At 38.2% G+C, this 25955-nt stretch overlaps 1 protein-coding gene across 3 annotated transcripts in view; it reads right to left on the reverse strand.

Moving 5' to 3' along the window:
• ANK3 (ankyrin 3) overlaps nt 1-25955 on the reverse strand; it is a 556820-nt gene that overhangs the window by 334631 nt on the left and 196234 nt on the right. Inside the window, exon 1 of one of the 3 annotated variants that reach the window (XM_055274391.2) lies at nt 24549-25231. The exons of 1 other annotated variant lie outside the window; for it this stretch is intronic. In XM_055274391.2, coding sequence (XP_055130366.1) covers nt 24549-24662 — 114 coding nt within the window. In that variant the 5' untranslated portion in view covers nt 24663-25231. Of the gene's footprint in view, nt 1-24548; nt 25232-25955 lie in introns of those variants that run through there. One more of the 3 variants, XM_055274393.2, reaches the window with a different exon arrangement.

Here is a 25955-nt window from a genome sequence, read left to right on the forward strand (position 1 = left end):
AAAACTTCTTATATTAGCAAGATATTCTTTATAAAGATCTTAGCCTTTTCTGTTACAGAGATATCATTCAATGTAAAAGACACATAAGTTGCTCAATGATATTCAAGAAATCAAAAACAATACAAAATACTTTCTTCTGAAGTTATAGATCCCCATGCTTTGAAGATTACTCCAAAATTCCACTTTAAATTCTATTAATCCAAATCTGATAACACCTATCACCATTTTCCTTGAGCGGTTTTCATGTTTGTTGTAAAATAAATATCTAAAACAATAAAGGGCAATCAATCTGCTCTTAAAAGGGAAAATTGAATTATATGATATTGCATGACATTATATGCATTTACCACTTACTAGAAGCATTTCTCTCTTGGTTGTCTAGTGTTTAAGAAATACCTGCTGTTGACAAGTATTGAGAAACTTAAAAAGTCTCAACCAAGATTTAATCGGAAGTATATTCTTTAAATGGAACAAGAGAAAGACATCAGAGACTTATTTAGCGCTTCTAAAACAATTTACGTTGACCATTTCAGGAAATTTTTCCAATGATCCCCTTGAGAGACGGATTATTGTTGTCTCTATCGTATACCTGAGGACATTGACTGAGGTTAATTAACAAGCCCAAGGCCACACAGTTAGTAAGCAACAGAGGTGAGACTTAAACGCAGAAAATCCAGGAATCCTACTCCAGAGCTGACTGACTCCTAACCACCAAGATAAACTATGATTGTGTCAGTAGCAGTGAGAGGGATTAACAGTAATAATAATATGATAATAAATTACCATATACATACAGCTGCTGAAACAACTTCACGCACATTTAATCTCCGTAAGTTGTACCAAACCTTAGTTGTCTCTCACCTGTTAAGGGCAAAATACCTGTGTTTTAGGACTAAAATATTAGGCCAGTCATGGTGGCTCACACCTGTAATCCCAGCAGTCTGGGAGGCCAAGGCAAATGGATCATCACTTGAAGTCAGGAGTTTGAGACCAGCCTGGTCAATGTGATGAAATCCCGTCTCTACTAAAAATACAAAAATTAGCCAGGCTTGGCGGCACATACTCCCAAGCTACTTGGGAGGCCGAGGCAAGAGGATAGCTTGAACACGGGAGGTGGAGTTTGCAGTGAGCTGAGATCATGCCACTGTACTCCAGCCTGAGTGACAGAGACAGACTCTGTCTCGAAAAAGGAAAAAAAAACTAAACCACTGTACTTAGAAATTCTTTGTTAAAGCCCAACTGCTCTTTCTCTGTTTTTACCTTAGTGGTAATGACCCTGCCAGGAAAGGAGGCACTTTCAGCACCTCCTCCAGGTCGCTGTGATACAATCTGGTTAGGCTTAGACCTTTCTTTCCTGCTTTCACCATGGATATGTGTCTGAAATGGTTACTCTAGCAGAATAAGAGGAGATACTAGACTTTTCATGTTTAATACATTGAAGGAAGAAAGAAAGGGGGGAAGAAGAGAGGCAGGAAGTGAGGGGGGTTGGGGAGGAAGGGAAGGAGGGAAGAGGGGAGGCAGGGAGGAAATCACTCAGGATTCAGAGTAACTTGGTAGCCAACTGACCTTGAGCAAGTAGTATAACTTCTGTGAAAATGACACTATCCTTTTTCAGAGTTACAAGGATCAAATGTGATAATGTACGTGAAAGTCCTTTGTAAATAATAAATCAATATGTACCGCTTAAGACTTCAGAACTTTTATTTTTCAGTTTCCCCTTCAGTGTCCTTGGAGGTCCTTCTCAAAGCACTGTATCCCATCACTTTATCCAGTGAACAGACGTGCTCTATTACCATTTTTTTTATTTTATTTTTTATTTTATTTGAGAAGGAGTCTCGCTCTGTCACCCAGGCTGGAGTGCAGTGGTGCGATCTCGGCTCACTGCAAGCTCCGCCTCCCGGGTTCACGCCATTCTCCCGCCTCAGCCTCCCAAGTAGCTGGGACTACAGGCGACCACCACCATGCCCGGCTAATTTTTTGTATTTTTTAGTAGAGACGGGGTTTCACCATGTTAGCCAGGATGGTCTCGATCTCCTGACCTCGTGATCCACCCACCTCAGGCTCCCAAAGTGCTGGGATTACCGGCGTGAGCTACTGCGTCCAGCCCATTTTTATTCTTACTATATTTACCTAATTATAGTACTGCATGAAGACTTTATTTTACTCTCCAAGGAGAGAATATATATCCTCTTTTCCTGACATTGTTCTAAAGAGATTAACCTTGTTAAAATTTTCTGTTACACTGAAGTTAACAGAGGCAGAAATACCACAAAAATGAAATCTTCACGGAGAGACAAGCATTAGAGTTTCCTGGACCCTGGATTCCTGTTAGATGTCTATTACTGAGATAGATGGCACAGACTGCCTTACATAACCGTTCCTACCAAATGGGAGCTTGGCGTGACATCTGACGGAAGACTTGCTCCTAAAAGAGTTTGTTTAAATTTTTCATCAGACTGCTTTTATGAAAAATTGAAACAGAATATTCTCCAAGTGGGGGAACAGTTTGCTAAAAAGAGGATTAGAATTTACAATTACCTTCTTATCTATCTTTATAGGTCTCTATGCTTTCTATGCCTAAAATGTCAAGCAAATGTTTGGATTTGAAATTAGAGAAAGAAAGAAATGAATTCTTCCTCTAGTCAGAGAAGGAGGCTTTCACTTTTACATGCCTTGGTTGGCAATTTCCCATTATTAAAAGCTTTTGTCCTTCAGGCAGTGGGGAAAAATGTGCTAAAACGACCATGGTTGCCTTGCCTCTGGGGTGATCATCAGCACGCTGCAAAAATGCCTTTTGTTTTCCTTCTGAAGGTGATTAGGCTGGTAGGGTGATAGAAGCAGAACTACAGCAGAATTACCAAGCTGGGAACCCATTCATTTCCCTCTGCTGCACTGCAGATCTTTCTGACCCAACTCCTGTGTCCTCAGTGACATTTAAGTATAAAAGGCGAGCTTTCTCTTTAAAATGGATGCAGCAGTTGAAAGCACTGATGAGGATAACCATCGCTTTCAGAAATTAAATATTATAATCCTCTTGATCCCCAATATTAAAATGTTTCAGTCCTGGATGTTTTCAAGAGAAGGGGGAAAATCTGTATTTCAGATGGTGGGAGCCTGCTGTGAATGCAGATGGAAATTTTATGGCTTGTCTAATGCTTGTCTATTTTAATAAAGAGAATAAATTACAACAGCAGTGCAATTTCATTGTATACTCCATGTGTTGCAATAATGAAATACAAGTAGCCCTGTATCCTAGAATCGTGTATCTCACTGCATTGTTCAGTTTATTACAACCTTGCCTCTGAAATTTATTTATCAAGAAGAGCACATTAGCTAAAAGAAGGGAAGAGAAAATCTCTAGGGGCAATACATGATGCTATACACCAGTGCGTGTACACACACACACACACACACACACACACACACTTTCCAAGAAAAAGAACAAAAGTATTGTCTGGCTACCATGAGATCCAAATGACGGAGCTTCACATTTCATGCAATGGCACATAGTCATGGAGAAGGTATGTATATGGGGAGTTTTTGACTTGATCTCCTATCACCCCACAGGGGCTGATAGATACCAAGGCAAACATTGCTTCTCCAAACTTAGTGTGGGGGGTGTACTGAGCTGTTTGGCTTTATTCATGATGTTTATTGATTGTTCTTACTAACTTTACACATATTGATCATCTATGCCCTACACAAAGGGAGTACACACCACACAAAGTTAAGGTATAATCATAATGGATTGGCAGCAATTTTTTAGCATAAGTAGAAATTAAAATAGAGCCAAATGAAAATACAACAAGAAAGAAAATTACTTGAAATATTTTTGACAGGCTGGAAACTGACCTGCTCCTCCTTTAATAACAATTAGACACAGAATGCTGTCATGTGTTTTAGAAGCAATAGAATGGAAATCTGCATGGCTGAGTTTTAAATCCCCATTCATGTACTTCTGAATAATTCTCTATGGAGAAAAAAACTCCTCAAAGAAAACATAGTTTTGAAAATCCTTTTTGACATGTCAGTCTGACATATAACCTCTAAGAATTAACATTAAGATCCAACCAGGTGCTGGAAATCCTAACACTGACTGCTTCAAGTAGCAGGGGGATACTGACTATAGAAGGGAACAAAGGAACTTTCAGGGCTGATGAAAGGTTCTACATCTTGTGGAAGGAATAGGTTAAATGACTGTGTGCATTTGTCAAAGCTGATTAACTATACCCTTAGGATCAGTGCATTTGACTGTATGTAAATTATACTTTGGTTTTAAAAAAAACTCCCTAGAAACAGTAAAAACTAACAAGATCTAAGCACAGAGTTCCTTTCAGAATTTTCTGGACATATAATTGTAAGGCAAATAAGCAAATAAAATGAACATCTTTGGCTGCACATTTACACGAAAGCTAAGGGATTCCTTGTGCCACATGTCTCTGCTTCAGTGCCACACTTTACCAGGACATTACCATAAACAGTTTATTGTTGTGAGATGAAAGTAAACATTGCCGAGAATGCAATTAAAAGCTCAACATTATTAAATTGCAAGTTCAAGCTAAGGTTCTGGGCTATTCATTCCTGTCATATTCCCCATTCTGACAAAAGGGACTATGGGACGTCCTAGTCCTATCTGAAGTAAATGACCCAGCTGTGGTCTACAGCACAAAAGACCGAGTCTAAGAAGGCCTCTTGCCTTAGAATATATGTATGCCTCATTTTATGATAATTGAATATGTGACCTCAAACATAGGTACAACAAGACACAATTATTCTTATTATAAAAAGATTTCTTTACATTGTTAAATGTCATTGTATATTTTACAATCATTCCATCCAGGGAACCTCCTGTTTAACATAACTATTTGAGCAGTAGATACCTGTTTCATCTTAAAAAAAAATGAACTGTGAACTGTTCTCTCTCATGTTTGTCTACCTTGACTCTTATCTAAGATAAACTGTTATCACGTTAGATATCTGTTTATTTATTTCTGCTAGAACTATTAACTGCCAATACTGATATACAACTGTCAGGTTAATGAAATTAAACATACAGAGAGATTTGCAAACACACAACACAAACTACAAGAAGAGTTAGAAAATTAATCTCATGGATTTTGGGGTAATGGCATTCTTTGCTGGTAATTTGAGATTTTAATATTAAGGTGACATTTTTCATTAAAATATTATGTACACTTCTTCAGAAGTATTTTATAAAAGATCAGCCAAGTGCATTTTAATGTTCTTGCAAAAATCTTTAAAATGCAGCTTCAAACTTTAAACAATCTTTCAATAAAGGTAGCACATTTCAGACAAGTGAAACCTAGTCCATGTTGTTTAGACTTAGCTTGGCAACTTTTCCAAGCATTCTTACATCTAAGTGTAATCACGCCTATTTCTGTTAACAAAAAGATTTGAAAAGAAAAACTTTCTCATATAAAATTATTTTTCAAGATGCTTCCTTTTTCATTTCTCTAAACTTCTGAAAATTAAACGTTTAATGCTATTACAGCATGTGAAAAAGAAATGGATTATATTAATCATGCAGAGCTTACCGTGGATGATTTTCTTCTAATTTTCCATGTTTTAAAAATCGCTATGAATAGCATTGAAAAATTAATTTTAAAAGAAAAAATATGTAAAAATCACTATTCAAATATTGTTCTCAAAGTAGAAGAATGCATTAAAACATGACACTGTTTTAAAGGCCCTATCATGAATCCAACAAATACTTACAGCACAGTAAATGGGAGAACACAACTATAACATCACAGTTCTTATCATAAAGATTGTCATAGTCTAGATCTGAGAAGCCTTTTAATTAGCATTTCTAACATTCATCATGCCCAGTGAATGACAGCTTAGACTGTCACTAAAAATCAGTGGCTTCAACACTTCTCAGAATTATTCAGTAATTATTCTCCAGGTTTCTAATTCATCAGCTTGGTAGATTTCTGTGTTCTCAGATGTTCCAAATCTAGAACTTCACCATTTGTGAGCTAGCTCTGAAAACTCAAGCTAAACATCAACCTGAGATAGCATTTCTTACTTTGCAAACATACTGTTAATAGTTGAAAGGAATAGGGGAAATCGGGAGGAAAGGAGGGGGCATACCCTGAATAAGTGGAAACCAATCCCTGTGCATTCCATTCTCAATATAAGGTATCACCATATATTGGTTACAGACACTCACACATGACATCACTGACAGGTTCTTTCGGGATACTTCCTTTCTCTTCCAACCACATTCAGTAAGTCATCATGCCCCATTAATTCTCAAAGCATTTCTACCTGTGCTCCCTACAATATCTGCCACACTTCTCAGTTTTCAAGACTCCTTCAATCTACACATCAGTCTCATCTCTACCCTCTGCCCTGGTAGATGTGCCCCTTCATAAGATCTCCAAAAGAAGACATACAAGTGGCCAACAAACATATGAAAAAACGCTCCACATCACTAATCACCAGAAAAATGCAAATCAAAACCACAATGAGATACCACCTTATACCAGTCAGAATGGCTATTGTTAACAAGTCAAAAAATATCAGATGTTGGTGAGGCTGCACTTTATACATTTTCTATATCAACTGTAAGACTATTTTAATTATTTTAAAGTTGTCTGTCTCTCTTAATAGGCTGCCAGTTCCCAAGGGACTGGAAGCATGTTTTATTTTTTTGTACCCCTGGAGCATAAGAATAATTGAACCAAAATGTTGAAATATTGTTGAATCAAAACATGTATGTTTCATATTCACTGCACTACAACAAATACTCAAATGTTTCAGAATTTTGTTCTTTTAATGTCCTTCTTATAGGGTAATTTTCCAGTCAAGATAATTCTACATACTTGCTAGTATCTAAGGATTCAGTCCCTTAGAAGCCAACTGTTCATTAAATTTGTTATTCTGAACTATATGAAAATCAGCCTTTCATAAATTTTAACACATTACATAACTTGTTCCTTTCTGGTATCCAAACTGATATTAAAATATTTCCATCTGTTCTAGTGAATTTTAGTGAACACTTCTACGATGAAGAAGGTGAGAAAAGAAAGCAAAAACATAAATAGAAGGGCGGAAGCCAAGTGGAAGTAGAAAAAAGAGAAAGCAATGTAGACCATGGGGTTGTTCCTTAATCAATATATTTAGAATATAATTTCTAAGTGTGAGGTATAAGGTAATGGGAAATACTACAATGGAAAACATAGACGATAGAATATTAGAGGGAAAAAGCTTTCACATCTTTGTAATTCTACACTTTACTGCTGTTTATAAATGTTGCAGTATATCCACAAATCAGTTAAATGCATATATTTCAAAGTCAACCAAGAGATAAAACTAAAAGTTAAAGAGGAAGAAAAAAATTTACGTGAAACAGAAACAAAGTTCCCATGAAAATGGTCTGAATGGGCTCTCAATTGCCTTCTCCCCAAAACAACTGTGACCTTGGCCCCTTTTACCAATTGTGGCAACAACTGTGGATGTACTACATAAATATATTATGATCTAGACAATCCACACATGAAATACAGTGTCAATTCTAGTTATCTCATGATGGCTAAGAGAGGATTTAAGGGGTATCACGACTCTCTGTCTTATGAAGACCAGCTAAAGAAACAGGGAGCGTTTAACTTGAAGAGAAGCAGCAGCACCAACATATCACTATCTTTATCTATATAAATAGCTGGCATATGGGTGGCCATGATAGGGTGCTAGGTTTAGTCTCAAAATAAGAGAGCATGTTCTAACAATCAGAACTGTTCAGCAATGGGGGCTATGTTCAGAGATAGGGCATTTCCAGTCACAGGCAATTCATAAGCAGAGACTGACAAAGCATAGAGCTGTTGTCAAGGAGAGGCTGGCTCTGCAGAGGCCCTGGCTCACTGACCTCAACAGTCCCTTCCATCTCTAAGATTCCTTGACTCTAGAGCCTCTTTGGGAATTTTCCATACAACTCTGCCCTTCGAAACTGATGTGTTTATATAAATCCTATAGATTTAAATTCAGATGTATACAGTAGCTTTTCTTTTCACTTAAAATAAATGAAATAATACATTTACTCACTCTAATGAAGTGACTGAATCATGTGTTTTCATCTGCAGCCTATAAAGTCATTAAAAATGCATTAAATATGATTTGAGTGATTGGTATAAAAATAGAGGCATGATCAGTAGATTTTTTTAAACCAGTATTTATTGTAAAGCAATTTGAAATCATGTTTGTCATCTCCATCATATAAATTTGAGTAAAAAGTGATTCTCTTGCACATGCAATATTTTAGTTACATAACTTTGTAGCGTTCCCCATCAAAACATTTTCTAATAAAACAATGGTGGGCTCTCTCTGACTGGGACAGGAAAAAATGAAACTAGAATTAAATTAGAAAGTAGTAATGTTCTTTATGTCTGTTTATGTCCAATATCTCATCAGGTAGAAGGTGGCAGCCAGGCCAGGGGCCTCTTGTGTGGGAAGAAGATTTAAATGTCCATCCCTTGGCTAAGGCAGTATAGGCAGGGGAAAGTCAAAGTTGGAAATAATCAAAACAAGAATGCAAATGAATAAGAAACAAGATCCTGGGAGTTGAAGAGAGATAAAAACAAGGCAAAAATTGGGTCCTGGGTGAGACCCTAAATAATGAAAGCAGGAGTTCATGGGCCCAAAACTGAATTTTATGTACTTTCATATAATCGATTCACCATGACATGGCATGGGGAAGATGTCACTGTACTTAAAGAGTCAGGAGATGGTAGGAAATTTAGGAAGGAATAAAGCCTATTGATGACACTGGAAATTACAAAATGGGAAATGGACTCCTAGACGAAAAAAAAGTGATCTCATAATCACAGATGGAAGGCAAGGCCACAGAAGGCAAGCAAGGCTCAGATGGTTTTAGAGATAGGTGGCATGGAGGATTTCTCCCTTGCTTTACAATTTGCCCCACCACACTCCATGAATTCTAATATGCTCTTGGAGTGAGGGACATAGCCATCCTTATTCTAGCACTGAAAGTGGAATCCTGGGAAACCTTCCAGTCCTGGGCAAACCAGGCCAGGTGCTTACGCTAACCCCAGATGAACCTGATGAAGCCTCTTCTCTCATAAGTTGAGAGTCACTGGCCTAAAGGAATTGCAGACAAGTTAATGAAGGCTGGAGGAAAAGTACAGAGCCTTGGGCAGAGAGCTGTGTACCCGCTATCATTTCTTCATTCAACAGGACAGTGTCAAGGGAGCTAGAAGAGGACACACTGTGATTTGTAGTCCTGCCCAAGGAATGTGTCCTGTAGTAGGAGCACAAGGGATACTACTGGAGCTGGGAAGGACTCTCGGGACCAGTGTGTCAGGGTCCTCCAGATAAAACAGACAAGGAAAGGGGATCCGGGGGGGCAACCTTAGGGGCCTTGTCAACATTCCAAATCAATACCTGTGACTTTTCATCAGATGTCTTCGGAAAAACTATAATTCCATGTAGAGTATCTTTGGTTTCCTGAGAGATACAAACAGTTGTAAAATGATAGTTAAGATGAAAGAAATTCCTTCCAGCTGGATAAACTATCATTTCAGGAAGAGGGTGAGGCTGGGGATGAGCCCCAGCAGTTGGAAGGATTTGTATATATGAGATAGAAGGAGGGATTGCAGGCAGACCAACACAAAGACCCACAATGACAAAGTAGGGTATGCTCTGGGGATGGTGAAAAGTAGAGTTATTCTCACCAGAACTAATGTCAGCTAGTGGATTTTTGGAAAATGAGTTCTAAATACCAGCTCTGGCTTAAAAATGGAGGACCTGGAATACCATGCTAAAAACAAAACAAAACAAAAATCACCAGAAACCCAGGAGAGCAGAAAATAAGAACACTGTGGGTTTAGGAAAAAGATGAAGTGCTGTTGTTCTTTGTGGCATTTTTCATAAAAACAAAAATGAAAATAAACTGAATATAGAAAAATAAGAGATTAGTTGTTACTTTTGGTACACTCATAAAGTAATATGCTACAGATCCTTTAAAAATTTAAAGAAATATATTTATTGAAGTGGACATATGTTCATTTTTATGTTCATATTATATTTTTAGTGGAAAAATGAGGTTACAAAAAAGGAGGTACTATTATTATCTCATCTTCATTTGGGAAGAGGAAAAAAGGGAAGAGAAATGAAAGAGAAGGGAGGAAAGAAGAAGTGACGTATATACACACACAGAAAAACATTGAAAAAATCTATTTCAAAATGGGAGCAGCCACGTTTCTCTGAGTGATCTTCGCCTCTCTAGGTTTAATGTGGTTTCTACAATGGACATCTATTTAGATGGTGAAAAACAATAAGTCCAAAGAATACACAGAATGCTCTAGTACATTACAAGTAATCAGGCATGAGTACAAGGGGCACAACAGGTATTAAACACTGTCAAAAGCTCTGAAAGCAGTCTTCTTTGCATTGACAGTTAATATTTAGCAAGAAAACCCATCAACTCATGGTTTGCCTACTTCTAATTGTCCCTGAGAAACTGCATATGAGCACTCTTATCAGAATCACTAGAACTGAACTTCTGCTGACAAATTTCTTCCAAGTGCTTTTTGCTCTGGGAGTCAAGCAGCACTGCCAGTGGGAGGCCTTTAGTGAGAACTCAAACGTAAACCCATTAAAGCCCGCCTAGGGAAAGAAAAAAAAAAAAAAAGGACTGGTTTATCACAATTTAGAAAATCTCCCAAGCAGGCCGAGGCACCTGCACTGACTGTCGGGGTGCTGGTGCGGAAGCAGCTGGAGCTGCACTGGGTGATCTGGGGAATACCACCACACTTCGCTAGAACCCAAGCCTCCTGCCCCATGTTTAATACCTCCATAAACCACATTTCTTCCTAATAGAAATTTGGCTCTGGTTTTAACTGTCCTCTCTGGAATACATATTCTCTACTTCCCCCAACATAAACACATACAGGTATTTATCATTTCCTTATTTATTTACCCTCAGCTTGTAATTCACTTTAGCAAATTTACTTCGCCCATTTTCACTGATGACTATCACTAAATATGCTTAGCATAAAATAAACCCTCATTTCTTCCAGGTGGACAAGGGAATGAAGAAAGGAGTGGGGAAGTGGGAGGAATTAACATTTGTTGAATCACTGCATTGGGATGGCCACTTCATGTTCAATTTAATTTAGCCTTCATAGCGTCTCTTCGTGCTAGGCATTACTATGGATGAGCGCACAGGGGCTCAGAGAACTTAAGTAACCGACTTTAGACTCCACAGAGAAGTAGTAGTAATTGTGTCAAGATTCAAACCCAAGCCGGTCTGCCTCCACAGCCCATGCCCAGGCCGTTTTCCTTATTTCACAGGGCCTACAAAAATCTGTTTTCCTATTACTTCAGAGATTCCTGGCAGCACTTTAAAAAACAGGCTGGATAAAGCTCTCTGCACAGGCACAATACAGATCGTATTAATAATTTAGTTTCCACTAAAGCTGAAATGGAGGTCTAGGAAAACAGGTCAAAGCTGAGAATGCCAAATGAACATAAGAGTACTCTCCTTTCCTGTGCCAAAACAGAATCCTAACTAATCCACCAGAAAGCAGATAAAAACATAATGTCTATCAGATGCCAAATGGATGGCTATATAATTATTTGAATCTTATCATACAGAAAATCCACTGAAACATGTTATGTAAAATCAAATGACAGCCTGCCGCTGAAGACAAGGCTCTTCCGCGGAGAGCTCAGGAAAAGACCAGAACCTGGACTCATATACTTTGGAGCAAGAGAAAACTCATGCTACCTTAGCCACTGGGCAGGACTGGAAAATCAAGACCAGCACTTGCATTGGCCAGGCCATGACCCAGTCAGCAGGGTAAACACATATTTTAAACGCATTCATGGTCACCCCAAAGATGCAATTCAGCAAAGGTGAGGCACACTCAATATCTTTTGAAACGAATCAGACTGGAATTGAGGAAATCAGGGTCACTAATTCTATAATAATGAAGACAAACGAATGGGTGAACTTAATCTGCCTGGATTTCTAGTATTAATATATTAACTGTATTTGGAATAAATGCAGATGGAATAAATGTGCATAACAAAGCCATTTATTTTTAGATGGCAAAGAATGACTCCAGCTGAAGAGGCATAGTAAAACAGGGATCGTTAACAATAGCCATGCTTCAAAGGAAAGAAATTAATTACAGGCAGCACTTTCAAACATCAATATGGTTATCTTCCTGTTACTTAAGGACAGGTAAATGTATTTTGAGGGTTGACAGAGCTAAGTAAATATAATCATCATGTTATTGAATTGGGGTGTAGTGGCCAAGCCACTGAACAGAGGGACAGCAGGTCCTTGCAGAAGAGGGGAGGGAGCAGGGAACAGTGTGGGGATTCAGTGACCTCCGAAGCTGTGTTCCTTTCAGTGTGTCCTGTCTCCTTCACCCCTAACCGGCCAGGTAGCAGATATGTGGCCAGGATTTTAAAAACTGGACATTTCAAGGGGTTACTAGAAGAAAACAAAATGCATTGTTGAAGGTTATGATTCTGACAAATTTTGCTTCCCTAGACTATTGTAAATACACAGTGCCAATATCAATTATGAGCTTTATGCACCTGATTCAAAATAGCTTTGTGCTTTTGCAATAATATTTAACATCCCCATGTAATATTTGAAGTTAAAAATATAAAGCTTCAGTCATGCACCATTATTTAAAAAGCACTTTTTAGCTAGTTTTACTACATAAAACAAATGAGCAATACTGGTGATGATGAGGGATAAAAATTACATGACATAAAAATCATTTATATATAGAAAATAAAGTAATAAAAATGAAAGTAAAAGCCTTCTCCAAATGCATGAATCTTATATGACTGGTGAATAATCTGTGAACAGAACAAAGGCCAGGGGCAGGGTGCCTTAGAGTCTGATAGCCATAGCTTCAAGTTCAGCCTCTGAATTTATCAGTAATAGTGATAAAAAGCAATTTCTAAGCCTTGATTCCCTCATCAGCAAAATGCGAATAATGTCACCTTACTCAGAGGGTTCATTTAACTGTTATGTGAGACAACAACCTTTGACACCTACCAATTAGTTTTATTGTAAATTGAACCTAACTTTTGATAGCAGGTTTCCTATCAATCCAAACTGAGGTTTGCTAGCAGAGTCTAAAAGCATCTGTTTTTGTCTAATCAATTTTTTGAGAAATTTAGTAGTTTTTGCCAAGTCCGCTCCCTCAAATTCAACTTTTTATTCATTGCTTCTATTGTCAAGGAGGAAAACAATCCCCATCACTTCATAAGGCCTGTAAGATTTTTCTATCCTAATAAGAAGAGAATGTGGTAAAGTCCAAGGTGACTCATTTCTAACATTTTGTCTATATCATCAGCTGAAGTAGTTTTTTTGATGCTGGTGTTAATTTCTTACCATTCTACAAACTGCATTTAATTTCTCATCTAAACTCTAAAAATTAGTCTGTTTTAAAGCCCTGAGCGAGATATTTAAAGCTTTTTCCACAGTTTTCTCATAAAAATGATAAGCGTAAAATAAAAGGTGCTGGCAAATGTGGGAATAGACTCATTTCAAAAAGCAAAAAATTGACACTATCAGACTTAAAATATACTACAAACCTATAGTAGCCAAAACAGCATGATACTGGCATAAAAACAGACATACAGACCAATGAAGCAGAATAGACAATGCAAACTTTAATCCACATATCTACAGCCAACTGATTTTTGACGAAGGTGCAAAGAACACTCATTGCAGAAAGGAGAATCCCTTCAATAATTGGTGCTGGGAAAATTGTATATCCATATGCAAAAGAATGAAGAATGAAACCAGACTTTCCCTTCTTACCCTACATAAAAATCAGCTCAAAAGGAATCAGAGACCCAAATATAAGCCCCAAATTATAAAACTACTAGAAGAAAACACAGGAAATGCTTCAAGACATTGGTCTGAGAAAATATTTTATGAATAAGTTCTCAAAAGCACAGGCAAAAGAAGCAAAAAGAAACAAATTTGATTATATCAAACTAAAAAGCCTCTGCACAGAAAAAAAAATAAAAAACAATCAACAGAGTGAAAAAACAATCTACAGAATGGGAGAAAATATTTGCAAACTACTCAGCTGACAAGGGATTACTATCCAGCATATACAAGTAGCTCAAACATCTCAACAGCAAAAATCCCACACAATCCGATTAAAAAACGGGCAAATTATCTGAACAGACATTTCTCAAAAGCAAACATACAACAAATATATGAAAAATGCTAAACATCACTAATCACCATGAAAATGCAAATCAAAACCACAATGAGGTATCATCTCACCCCAGTTAGGATTGCTATTATCAAAAAGACAAAAAAAAAAATAACAAATGCTGGCAAGAATGCAGAGAAAAGGGAAATTTTATACACTGTTGGTGGGAATGTAAACTAGTACAGCCAATATAGAGAACAATATGGAGGTTCCTCAAGAAATTACAAATAGAACTACCATATGATTCAGCAATGCCACTACTGGTCATTTATGCAAAGGAAGTAAAATCAGTATGTTGAAATGACATCTGCACTCCTATGTTTTTTTGCAGCACGATTCACAATAGCCAAGATATGGAATCAACCTAGGTGTCCAAAAACAGATGAATGGATAAAGAAAATGTGTACATATACACAATGAAATACTATTCAACCATAAAAAGGAATGAAATCCTGTCATTTGTAGCAACATGGGTAGAACTGGGGGACCTCATGTGAAGTGAAATAAGCCAGGAACAGGAAGTTACACACTGCATGTTCTCATTCATACGTGGACACTAAAAAAAAAGTTGATCTCATAGAAGTAAAAAGAACAGAATACTAGAGGCTGGAAAGGTAGGGGAAAGGGAGGTATAGAGGAAAGATTTGTTAAAGGATACAAAATTACAGCTAGGTAAGGGGAGTAAGTTCTAGTATTCTGTATCACAGTGGGATGACTACAGTTAACAATAATATATAGTTTCAAATAGGTAGATGGATGATATCGAACATGTCCAACACACACAAAAAAAATGTTTGAGATGATAAATATGCTAATTATCTTGATCTGATCACTTTACATTCTATTGAAACATCACTATGTACCTCATGAATATGTACATTTGTCAATTAAAAAAAATCGAAGAACCCCCCACCAAATCAGCTGACACAAAGTGATTTTGCCACTTATCTTCAAAAATACAAATATATTGGGAATTAAACATATTTATATTTTTTTATTTTAGCATTAATAGAATTATAGTACTGTTAAGGTAGAATGCACTCCAGTAAGTGAAGTAAAAGTCATTTGAAGTTGAGTCAATTTATTTATTACATCCAGTAATATCACCCTCCTACTATCTACATCCCGTTCTGTAATGTTCTTTAGGAGGAAAGAGATAAATCACAAAAAGGATTCTATGTGAGATTTCCTAGGGGGAGGAACCCTTGCATGGCTTTTCATGGTCCAGGAAAGACTCATCTCATGGAGCTCAGTATTCTGTAAAAATGATGCTGTCAGTGTGACATAGAGGCAATTCCAGGTGTGAAGAGTGGTGGAAAAAGCACAGGGCTGGAAATCAGACCAATTGGGGTTTGAATTACAGCTTTACACTTACTAATTGTGCAACTTTGGGCAAGTTTTTGAAACTTTCAGAGTATAACTTCCCTAATCCAGAACACTGGAAAATAATATCCATGCCACGAAGATTCAATACAATGATCTACGTCATGCACGTGGTAGAATGCCTGGCCCACTGTAGTCCCTCAATGAATTATAGCCCAACAAATAACAGGACAGGTAAATTCTGCTTCATATACTTTTGCTGTTGGATGTCTCACTGGGTAGACCTTCCTGGAACAATAAAAAGATCACAGAGGGTCTATGATGAAAATGTCTAAGGAAAGATGTCCAGGTTTCAGATGCAGTTCTTCTGTTTTGTTTAAGACAAGTGGGAGCGTATGAATACACTGATAATTCTAAGCGGCAGTTATGGAAGTGGGCCAGTCTGGTCAGGTGAAGGTTAACTAGCTATATGTGACTGAAAATTTTAGAGGCTCTTCCAAGTAGCAATCAGATCGCAGGGAGAAGGGAATCCGCTGATAAACGAAGACAGCCACTGGGCCACCTTAGGTTCAGAAAGCAGGTACAACAGGTAAGTCTACACTGGTCAGATTATTCATTCCTCTCCCAGTCCCCAACTGTCCCAAAACCGTAACAATGCCTCTATCATGGACACTGCCTAGATTGGGGTATAAATTGGTTGGTAATGAATCTTATATTGTATAAGCAATATTTTGTTTCTTCTCCATAATCACAACACACAAACTATATAATGAAGATTTCTTCATTCAACCCAAGTAGTCCTTTTTTTTTTTCCTTTTTCAACATTTATGTTTGAATCTGCAAAATAAAGTTCATTTATTAAAGGAATTATTTGACACTTCCTCTGTCTGTACATAGGGTTCTTAAGCTTTAATATCTGCCTCAGCAATCATTTAACTACTGAGAGAAGCTAATTAGTACTAATGTTAATGAACAGAAAAATGTATTTAACATATGAGTCTTCAGGAGTATTTCTCAAAATGACAAATTTAATTCCCTGAGGGCTGTGGAAAGTTTGTAAAGAGCTAACTGTGGGACTTCAATGGTTGTTTGGGAATGACAGTCTCTTAGTAAAACTTTATTCACTGTATCAATTCAGCGAATAATTTTGTGTGCTTATAAGGTGCAAAAGTTGTTAAAAATATTCCCTCTTTTTCTCAGTTCTTCCACCTCATTCTTGACTACAATCCCTCAATGACATTGGAGAACCTATACTTTAGGAGGGGAAGTTGGAAACTTGCTAAATACACTCTTTTTATGCAAGGAACCGGCAAATGCATTTATCTGCAGTATCTCTACTCTTCACAACATGTATGTAAAGAAAAAATAGTATTCCTATTTGATCAATGTGCAAACTGAGGCCCAAGGAAATTTAGTTCATGGCCACACAGCTAATTAGTAGCAGCTTCTCTGTGAACTCACATTGAGCCTCAAGGCCCATTCTCTTCAATACCATGAATTGTAATACTTAGCCCCAGATACTTCCCCACATCGCTCCTTATTGCTTGCCTGTTTTATTAATGTTTCTAATCTTCTATTAAACAAAATTTACCATGGTTTCATACTTTCTTTCACTGTATAGATGTCTTACAAAATTGTACTTTATTAGGGTAAAAGAATGCTATTCATCTGATTGGTTCCAAGACAAGGTATTTCTGATTTCAGGGGTACCTTCGTGGTACCTTACAAATGCCTCAGTGTCTCTTTCAGTACCTAGAAAATCTTGAACTTCCTTCCTTCCAACCCTCTTAGGTCATAGTTCTATTTCCCCATTTGTTTTACCATGAAGTCCATACATCCTTCTTCTCCTATGATGATGGTATTAGTAGACTTTTTTTCTTCTGCCAAAAGGTGAGCTATATCCAGCAGATATGAATGGTAGTCTCTGTTCTTCCCATTCTAATGAGATACATCTAAGTTCAAACAAAACTGAGGATATGATCCTAATTAATCAGAAAGTCACCCATGACTGAGAAATCATTTACTAGAACCAATTAAATCTAAATTGAAATCTATATATTTTATAAGCACCTCCCACATTTGACAATAATGGGCGATCCCATTTCATGACTCCACTTTGGGTCCATGAAAGCAGAATCCTGGGTGAATGGAATAAGTACCAGAAAAAACTCTGACCTATATGTCAATGATTCAAGCTTGATGTCTTCTGGTTTGCTTTTAACTCTTCTACTTTTAATTTACATAATATAAACTAGAACAACAATTTGGGCAAAACTATAGAAAATTGCTTGTTATTTCTTTGAATTATGTGACTGACAATATAATGTTGTATTTAGATATTCTCCTTCAATATTTAACCTATACCTAAATCTATATATATATATATATATAGAAGCCAATGCTTTTATTGTTTTTTCAGTAAATGGATTCTATTTTAAAATTTTAAATGCAGAAGTATACTAAGTATAAAGGAATATACAAATCTAGATTTTGCAGTTAAATTTAAAAGATTTATTAAAATTCGAATTAGTAAATAATTTAACTTTCAACATCTCAAAAGTGATAATTTTTTTCTTGATGTAAGAATTCACCCTGATGTCCATTAATAAGAATCACCCTTAAGAAAACCTCTCTTGTAGAGGTTTTGATGGCCCAAGCAAGAAACTTACAACCACACAGGCCTTGGTTCCAAGACCAGGTATTTCTGTGACCTGAGGCAAGTTGCATAAACAAACCTCAACTTTGGTTAATGCCTCAGTACATTGGCTAACGCTAAATACTCACACTATAGTCTGTTTATTCTTCTGTTCATTTGTCTGTACATTCTGAACAACAACAACAACTGCAACAACACTATGGCTCTTACTTTGTGCCAAGCACTGTTTTAATATGAACTCACTGAAACCCCATTACAACCCTATACCAAGCACATCCTACTATTACATCCATTTTGCAGGTGGAAAGCCTGAGGCACAGAGAGACTAAATAACTTCCCCAAGGTCAACAGCGAACTGATAGTGCCAGAATTTGAACTCAGACAACCTTACTCTACAGTTCACACTCTTAATCATTACATGATACTGCCTCTCATACACTCATTCACCACCCAGCAAGCCCCAGTTTGGTTGTAGTAGATAATTACACCATCTCCAGCCTCAAGGAGCTCATAGTCTCTTGACATGTAAACACATAATTATGGTACAGAATATCAAGTATGCTAATTGACTATGCTCCCTGGAGACCTGGAGTCCATATACTCAATGCGGCAGGGAACAGAGCAAGTTTCCTTGATCTCATAAAGATTTACACAATCTTCTACCATGAAAGTCCAGCTGCTGCAGTACAAAACCTTACTCTTACCTGGCATCTTAGGGTGTCAGAGATACCCAGGTAACTAGGAATGGGAAAAGCCTGTAAAACGTCAGGAAGCACTGAGCTTCAATAGCAAGAAATAACACTACAGTTCATGTCTCTAAAAAATCTGTTCTCAAACCCTTAAATTGTGGCTGACCTTAAAAGAGAATGCTAGCATCTCATTACAATAAACCCAGTGGTTAAATACAGATCCCAAAGTCCTTTGACCCAAGTTCAAGTCTAGGTCTACCACTCACTAGCTATATGACCTCAGACAAGGTATTTTTAAGTCTTAGTTTTACCTACAAAAATGGAGATGAAAATAATGCCTGCCTCATAGGAAAGTCATAGGGAAGAAAAAAGAATAACCCATGGGAATCCTCTGCACATTGCTGACATACAGCAGGCATCTAACACACTGTTATGTTGTCATTACGCAATGTGTCTGAGGATTTGAAATCTTTGTGTTGGTAATTTTCATTTCTAACTTGCAAAAAATTTAAAAAAAGAATCTCAAGAAAAAACATTAAAATTTACTGCACAGGGTAAGAAAAACAGACACTACAATACTGAATTAGAGACCTAAAGCCTGTCATTTAAAGTTTCACATGTCTAGAAAATAGCTTATCACTTAGAAGATTTTCTGAAACAAGCCCACTTTGATGTGTAGCTGTGAAAATATTAATGCCACATACTACATACCTTGTATGGCACAGTAGTTAAGAGCACAAGCTAGAGAGTTAGACCATCCAAATTGGAATCCTAGCTCTACCACTGTCTGACTAGGGTGAACATTTGGGCAACCAGCTTCAAGGCTCAGCCTCAGTCTCCTCGTCTGTAAGATGGGGATAATAAAAAAATTCTTTCTCTTCTCACAGGGTTATTAGGAAGATTAAATGAGTCTCCACCTATAAAGCAATGTAATACCCTACCTGGTGTAGAATAAGTGGTCAATAAATGGCCTGGGAGAAAAGACATGAATCCAGGACATTTAATTCTTCCTCTTCCCCTTCAAGTCAGGAACTTGGCAGTTATCCTAGAATCCGATCTCTCTCTCACATCCTGCCTACAATCCATTGCCAAGTTCCACTGAGTCTTCCCCTAAATATCTTTGGTATGCAACACCCCCTCTCCACTGGCATAGTCTCCGCCTTGGTTCACACTCAGCATTTCGTGCCTGGATCCCCATCAGAGCTTCCTGACTGCTCTCCCTGCTGCTGCTACAACACGGATGCTTGAGTGATGGCTCTATCCCATAAAGCTATCCACAGTCCTCTCTTCTACCACTCCATTAAGGTCTCTCCCCGCTTTGAGCAGGATGATTTCCAAACTACGCAAGATGGCATATGAAGATCTTCATGCTCTGGCACCTGCTTGCTTTTCGTGCCACACACTCAGGTCCCCTTTGCTCCAGGAACTCCCAAATACTGTTTCCCACACAGCCTAATAGTCTCTCCTACTTCTATTACTTTGGGCATGAGACTCCTGTTCTTCTGCTTCACTATCTTGCTGACTCCTCCTCCAAGGCTCAGCTTCACTGAGATTCTCCTCTGAGCGCATCTGAGCCAAGTGAGGGTCTTTCTGTGGGCTCCTGGGGCTCCTTCTTCATTCTTTATGAAGGCTGATTAATGGCTCTTATCTTTCTCCCTCCCTGCCTCTTCTGGGCGTTACTGTAGTGTTGCCACTATGCTTTGATTGGCTTTGTCTCCAACATTTGATGCAATGCCTGATCCACAGAAGTCACTTAATAAATGTTTACTGAATGAATACATGAATACAAGAATGAAGCAATGAATATTTGTTCCTGCTCTGTGACTAACTGTATGTTTGACATCAATAATCGGAAAATATGTTAATCATGGAATTAATTGTCATTTTATCCCAGTATTTAGCACTGTGTCAGGCGCATATATATAGAGAGATCTACCTATCTACCTACCTATCTGTTGAGAGCAAACTCCATAATGTTTCCTTTTTTAATATAAATTTCATTGGGTCACCTCAAATTTTTTGACAGGATTTGGTAAATATATACAAGCATATATTCATATACTAACAAAACCCACTTATGGAACAAATTAGGGTCAATTCTAGTAATACCCCACACTGCCGAAATGTATTTTATAGTTTATGTGGGGAGAGGGCATGACACGCAGGTAACATGGTACCAGAAGCCAACAACGACAGGGAGTGTGCAAGGACTGCAGCCTGACCACAAAGAGAGCATGTGTGACTTCAGCCCATCATGGCTTTATGGTAGGATGAGCCACCTACTGACCACCGCTCATGGACCAGGGCCCTGCTGGGAGCAGGGGATATAAACAGCTCTTCTCTGCAACTCGCTCAGTCAGGGCAGGGATCCAGTAATAACTCACCCAAAGGCACTCTATCTACTTTTGGCATGCCTCCCACTGGTTGCCAACCTAAGCGGCCCATGAGCAGAGAAGTGTGAAGGGAAAAAGATATGGCAGGGAAGGGCAGTGAGAAAGTATGGGTAAGGGGCATTTGTAAATACATTGGTAAGCACCTTTTAAACAAGATACTCATTCAAACTTTTTTTTTTCAAGCCAGACAAATTAGTAATAAAAAAGTAAAGTTTCATCCACCTAGATGCATTTCCTTTCAACAAATAGGAAGATTTCCTTTTTCTTAACACGACTTAAGTTATGTCAAGAATAAAACACATCTTTATTAAAATTCAACTAATTATAAATTCCTAGAAGTTCTGTACTGCTTTTTTTTGGGCTGGTAATCATGTATTCATGATTAACATATTCAAAATAGACCATATGTGTAATTCACTGAGTTTTAAAAAACTTGATGAAATGTGAATCCAATGTTAAGCCTACATATGTATTATGATTTCATGGTAACACATAGTGATATCCCATACTATGCGATTCTGTGTCATCAGACCTAATCAAGAAAGCTTCGTCTTTGGCCTTGCTCAAACCTGAACTGCAGGAGTGTCATGGACCAAATTCCTTATTTTATAAACTAGACACTCTTTAGGATTTTCCCAAGATTTTCTAGTTTGTGATTTTATGAGTGCATCCACTATTACTTTTATGTAATTAAAAGCTCCTGGCCCGGCACGGTGGCTCACGCCTGTAATCCCAGCACTTTGGGAGGCCGAGGTAGGTGGATCACCTGAGGTCAGGTGTTTGAGACCAGCCCGGCCAATATGGCGAAACCCCATCTCTACTAAAAGTACAAAAATTAGCCGGGCATGGTGGCGGGTGCCTGTAATCTCAGCTACTAACGAGGCTGAGGCAGGAAAATCATTTGAACCCGGGAGGTGGTGGTTGCAGTGAGCCGAGATCATGCCACTGCACTCCAGCCTGGACAACAAGAGCGAGACTCCGTCTCAAAAAATAAAAAATCCTGTACAATATTTCTGCATATGAACAAGAGCAACTATCCCCATGATAGCCCACAAAATACTTAGAAGCAGCATTTTTTTCTTGACATGAGGTCTACAACATGGAACAAAGTAGCCCACAGGCCTTCATCAGGATCTTAGAAAAAGGTGGGGAAAAAGAAACTCAAAGTCATAACAATTCACTTTATAGAGGAATAAGGGTCATATATGGCTATGCCACTGAAGGAAATCTAGAGTGTTTTCAAAATAATTCAGTCTTTACTTTGTATATTGCAAGTAGTATATGAAATAATTTGACTATGAATATTATATCTTCTGTAATACACTGTATCTTACAGAATATACCTATTTTACTATGTCAAGAATTAACAAGTACAACAGTAATGAAAGTGTTATCCATGAGCCAGTTTTAGGATCTACTCTGTGAGTGTCCTGAGAACAAAACGTTTAAATCCACTTGCACATTTACAATAGAGATACTGATATTTCTCCATGTTCCCTTCTGGTTGCTAAGAGATTTACATTGGACAGACTCTGTTGTACTGGTAACAAAGCACTTTGGTCCACAAAGCATTTGCTACAGCTCAGTGAGTCCAGAAACTCCCTTTGCCTCATCCCTTCCCTATTTTGCTTCCAAGTCAAACAGGGGCCCAGGCACAAAGGTAACAGATCTGTCATCACTGCTACAGAAAACTGCTGTACATAAACCTAGCTAGCCTAACGGCCTAACATACAGTGTCAATATTAATATGACACCATATCTTCATACAAATATATGTACCTTTGCCATGTTTCTTAGAAGCTAGTTTATCATGGTGGGCGTAGGCAGAGAGATGTATGGAGAGGGGGCAAGTGGTAGTGACCTACCCACAGAGAAACCCCACACAATAAAATTAGACCAGAATCTAGCAAAGTATGGCAATTTCATAACAACTCTGCTGTGCAAGGCTTTGAAATACGCCTGCACACAATTTCTTAACCCAAGTTTGTATTTTTATGAAAATATATTCAAGAAGTTTATTTACAAGAATATAAAAGTAGGAACTATCTATATTTAATAACTTGCAGCAAAACAACTGCAGCTCTCCAGCTTCAATCTCAAAGTCAGCTATGCAACAAAAGGCAGAGAGTCTTCTGTAGATCATAACTCTGAAGAAAATGTCAAAGGTACCAGGAATATTCATGGTCACTCCTGAAGAGGGGTACATGTGGGAGATGCAATCTGCATGTCATTTAGAAAGCACATGCCTTAGTGCTCAAATTAAGGATATCTTTCCCTTGGGAATTTTCACAAAGACACATAAAAATGCTTTATGACCTTCCTTTCCTATTCAGATCACAGAGTTTTAGTCAATATTTATTAATTATCATGGAGGAAAAGTGCTTTGGGGTCTTATTCCCGGCTCAGTACCTAGGAGTCATATTTAAGGGCACTCTAAGTACTCATGGGCTATAATAAAACACCACTGACCCAGAATATTCCTCCTATTTTCCCCCTGCCTTGGAATGTTAGTAAGGAATCATCAGTGCCCATGCTTTGATCTAAAGCAATCAGTGTTGAAGGTTGCAGGTCACTGAATTCCTGCATTCAGGATAATCACTTTCACCCAGCAGGGAAAAACAAACCTCTGTGATTTCAGCTTTATTTAACAAAAGAAAGTTATTTCTAGCAGCTTATTTCCATTGCACAACTTGACAAAAAGCATCTTGTAAAAATAAGAGGCAAAAGGAAAGAAAGAGGAAATAAAAGCAAAGCAGGAAATGACTTTTGTGCTACGTCTCTAAGGTCACAGATCTGCCTGGGAAACGCACGCATGTGACACAGTTCCAGCACAAAAGCTCTTTTTCCACGAGACAAACCTCTAAGAAGTACAAAGCCTGGCTCTCTGGCCTCTCCCTCTAACCCAAGTCACCGCAGTGCATTTCACCTTGACTGGGCTGTGAAGAAACTACTTTTGTAACTCCCTCACAGCACCTTTCCGTGTCATGGAAACATGCCCATGCCTATATAAAGTGAAGCACACTTTCCGCATAGCCCTGCAATCACCCCACAGGAGAAAACCATCCCTCTTGCCTTGGCCGTCCTATGGCCATGGTGTGCCATAGGGTTTATCATCTGTTCCCAATTTACACACCCAATTTACACTCTACCCGGCATGTAAAAATAACCCTTAATGTCTCTAACAGATGCCAGGGGGAGATTAAAACAAAAAGAATCCAGGAAAGATATATGCTCTGGCATACATAGATACCTTTTTCTTCCGATCCCGGGACCGTTTGCGGTGTTTCCTTTTTTTCTCAGGCTCTTCTTCAGCATTGATTTCTAAATCCCTGGTTTTCTTTAATTGTGAGGCTGCATGAGCCATAATGCATTTAAAAAGATCCTCTCAAGCACGCACGGCTTCCTTATAAAAGGTGATATCCTGAGGCACCTTTAATCAGGCTTACAGCAGCATTCCAATCACTAGAGAGAAAGCTTTGACTAGAAGCAGGAAGATATTCACAATGCAAAGATGCTGGAGAAGCTGAAGCTTTTAAAAACCCAAATGATGGTGTCCGGACTTCATCCTACACCTTCCTCTACCTGAACCTTTACAGGAGAGTGCAGCCATCGTAATGCATTTACCGTAGTGAAGAAGACAGCTGGGACAGAGGAAGCTGTATTATGGCTGTATCCCCTGCCACCAGCTGGAAGTGTCTAAGTGATTCCTCGGAAGGGGGAATGCTGCAAAGGATGCTTCTCCAAAGGGGAAGAATCAAGAGTCACCACACATGCAGAAGCAAAAATCCAGTGCTAATTCTGAAAACCTATTTTAGAATCCTTTGAAAAAAAGAAAAGGCTGCAATTTATACATCACCACTAGATCTACACGGAGAATAATTTAACCCCTGATAGAATGGAGCTGTTCCTACTTTAGTTCAACTGCTGATGGTGACAAAATATATAAAATAAGATTTCAAAAATCACACTAAATTTTGCTATGGAGATCCTGACTGCATTACGGGTAAAACAATGCATGTATTGCCTGTCTCAACAGTGCATCCTTTATGCTGAACTATCAGCCTAAATGCGTTTTGTGGAGAGGACTACAGAAGGGCTTGTTGTCTTTTAAAAACAACATGCTGATTACAACACATCATACAGAAAGACGTGAGCATGTTGGTGTATGGAACAGATGCCTGATTCATAGGAGGTTCCCCAGGACTCTCCTCTCATGGGGTCTGAGGGTCAGGAATCTGTGCTGTAATCAGTGTTTCTGAGTCACTGAAATGCAGATTTGCTTTCATGTTAGGGTTTGCTTCAATCACCTTACTATTTTTGCCACCTGAGTTCTCAATGACTGCAGCCTCTGAATATTCATTATGTGAAGTGAAGCAGCAGTAGTGCTCAAGGCCTGCTGGGGTGTCTTCTGCTAGGCTGCACACACTGGAAGAAATCTAATAAGTCAGGAGTCATTTGCACACATACTACACAGTATTCACAGTAAGCGCTTTAGCAAGAAACTGCTGAAATGTCAGGCTGGGCCTAAAACATATGAGACCTAGTAAAAAATAAAGAAACACACTCACACACACACCAATTTCACCAAGAAAATGAGCTGGAAAGAAAAAAAGATGTTCTGATGAAAATACTTTGTTAGCATGTTTGCTTCCAATAC

Source organism: Symphalangus syndactylus, chromosome 4, assembly GCF_028878055.3.
Source record: "Symphalangus syndactylus isolate Jambi chromosome 4, NHGRI_mSymSyn1-v2.1_pri, whole genome shotgun sequence".
NCBI classification, from domain to species: Eukaryota; Metazoa; Chordata; class Mammalia; order Primates; family Hylobatidae; genus Symphalangus; species Symphalangus syndactylus.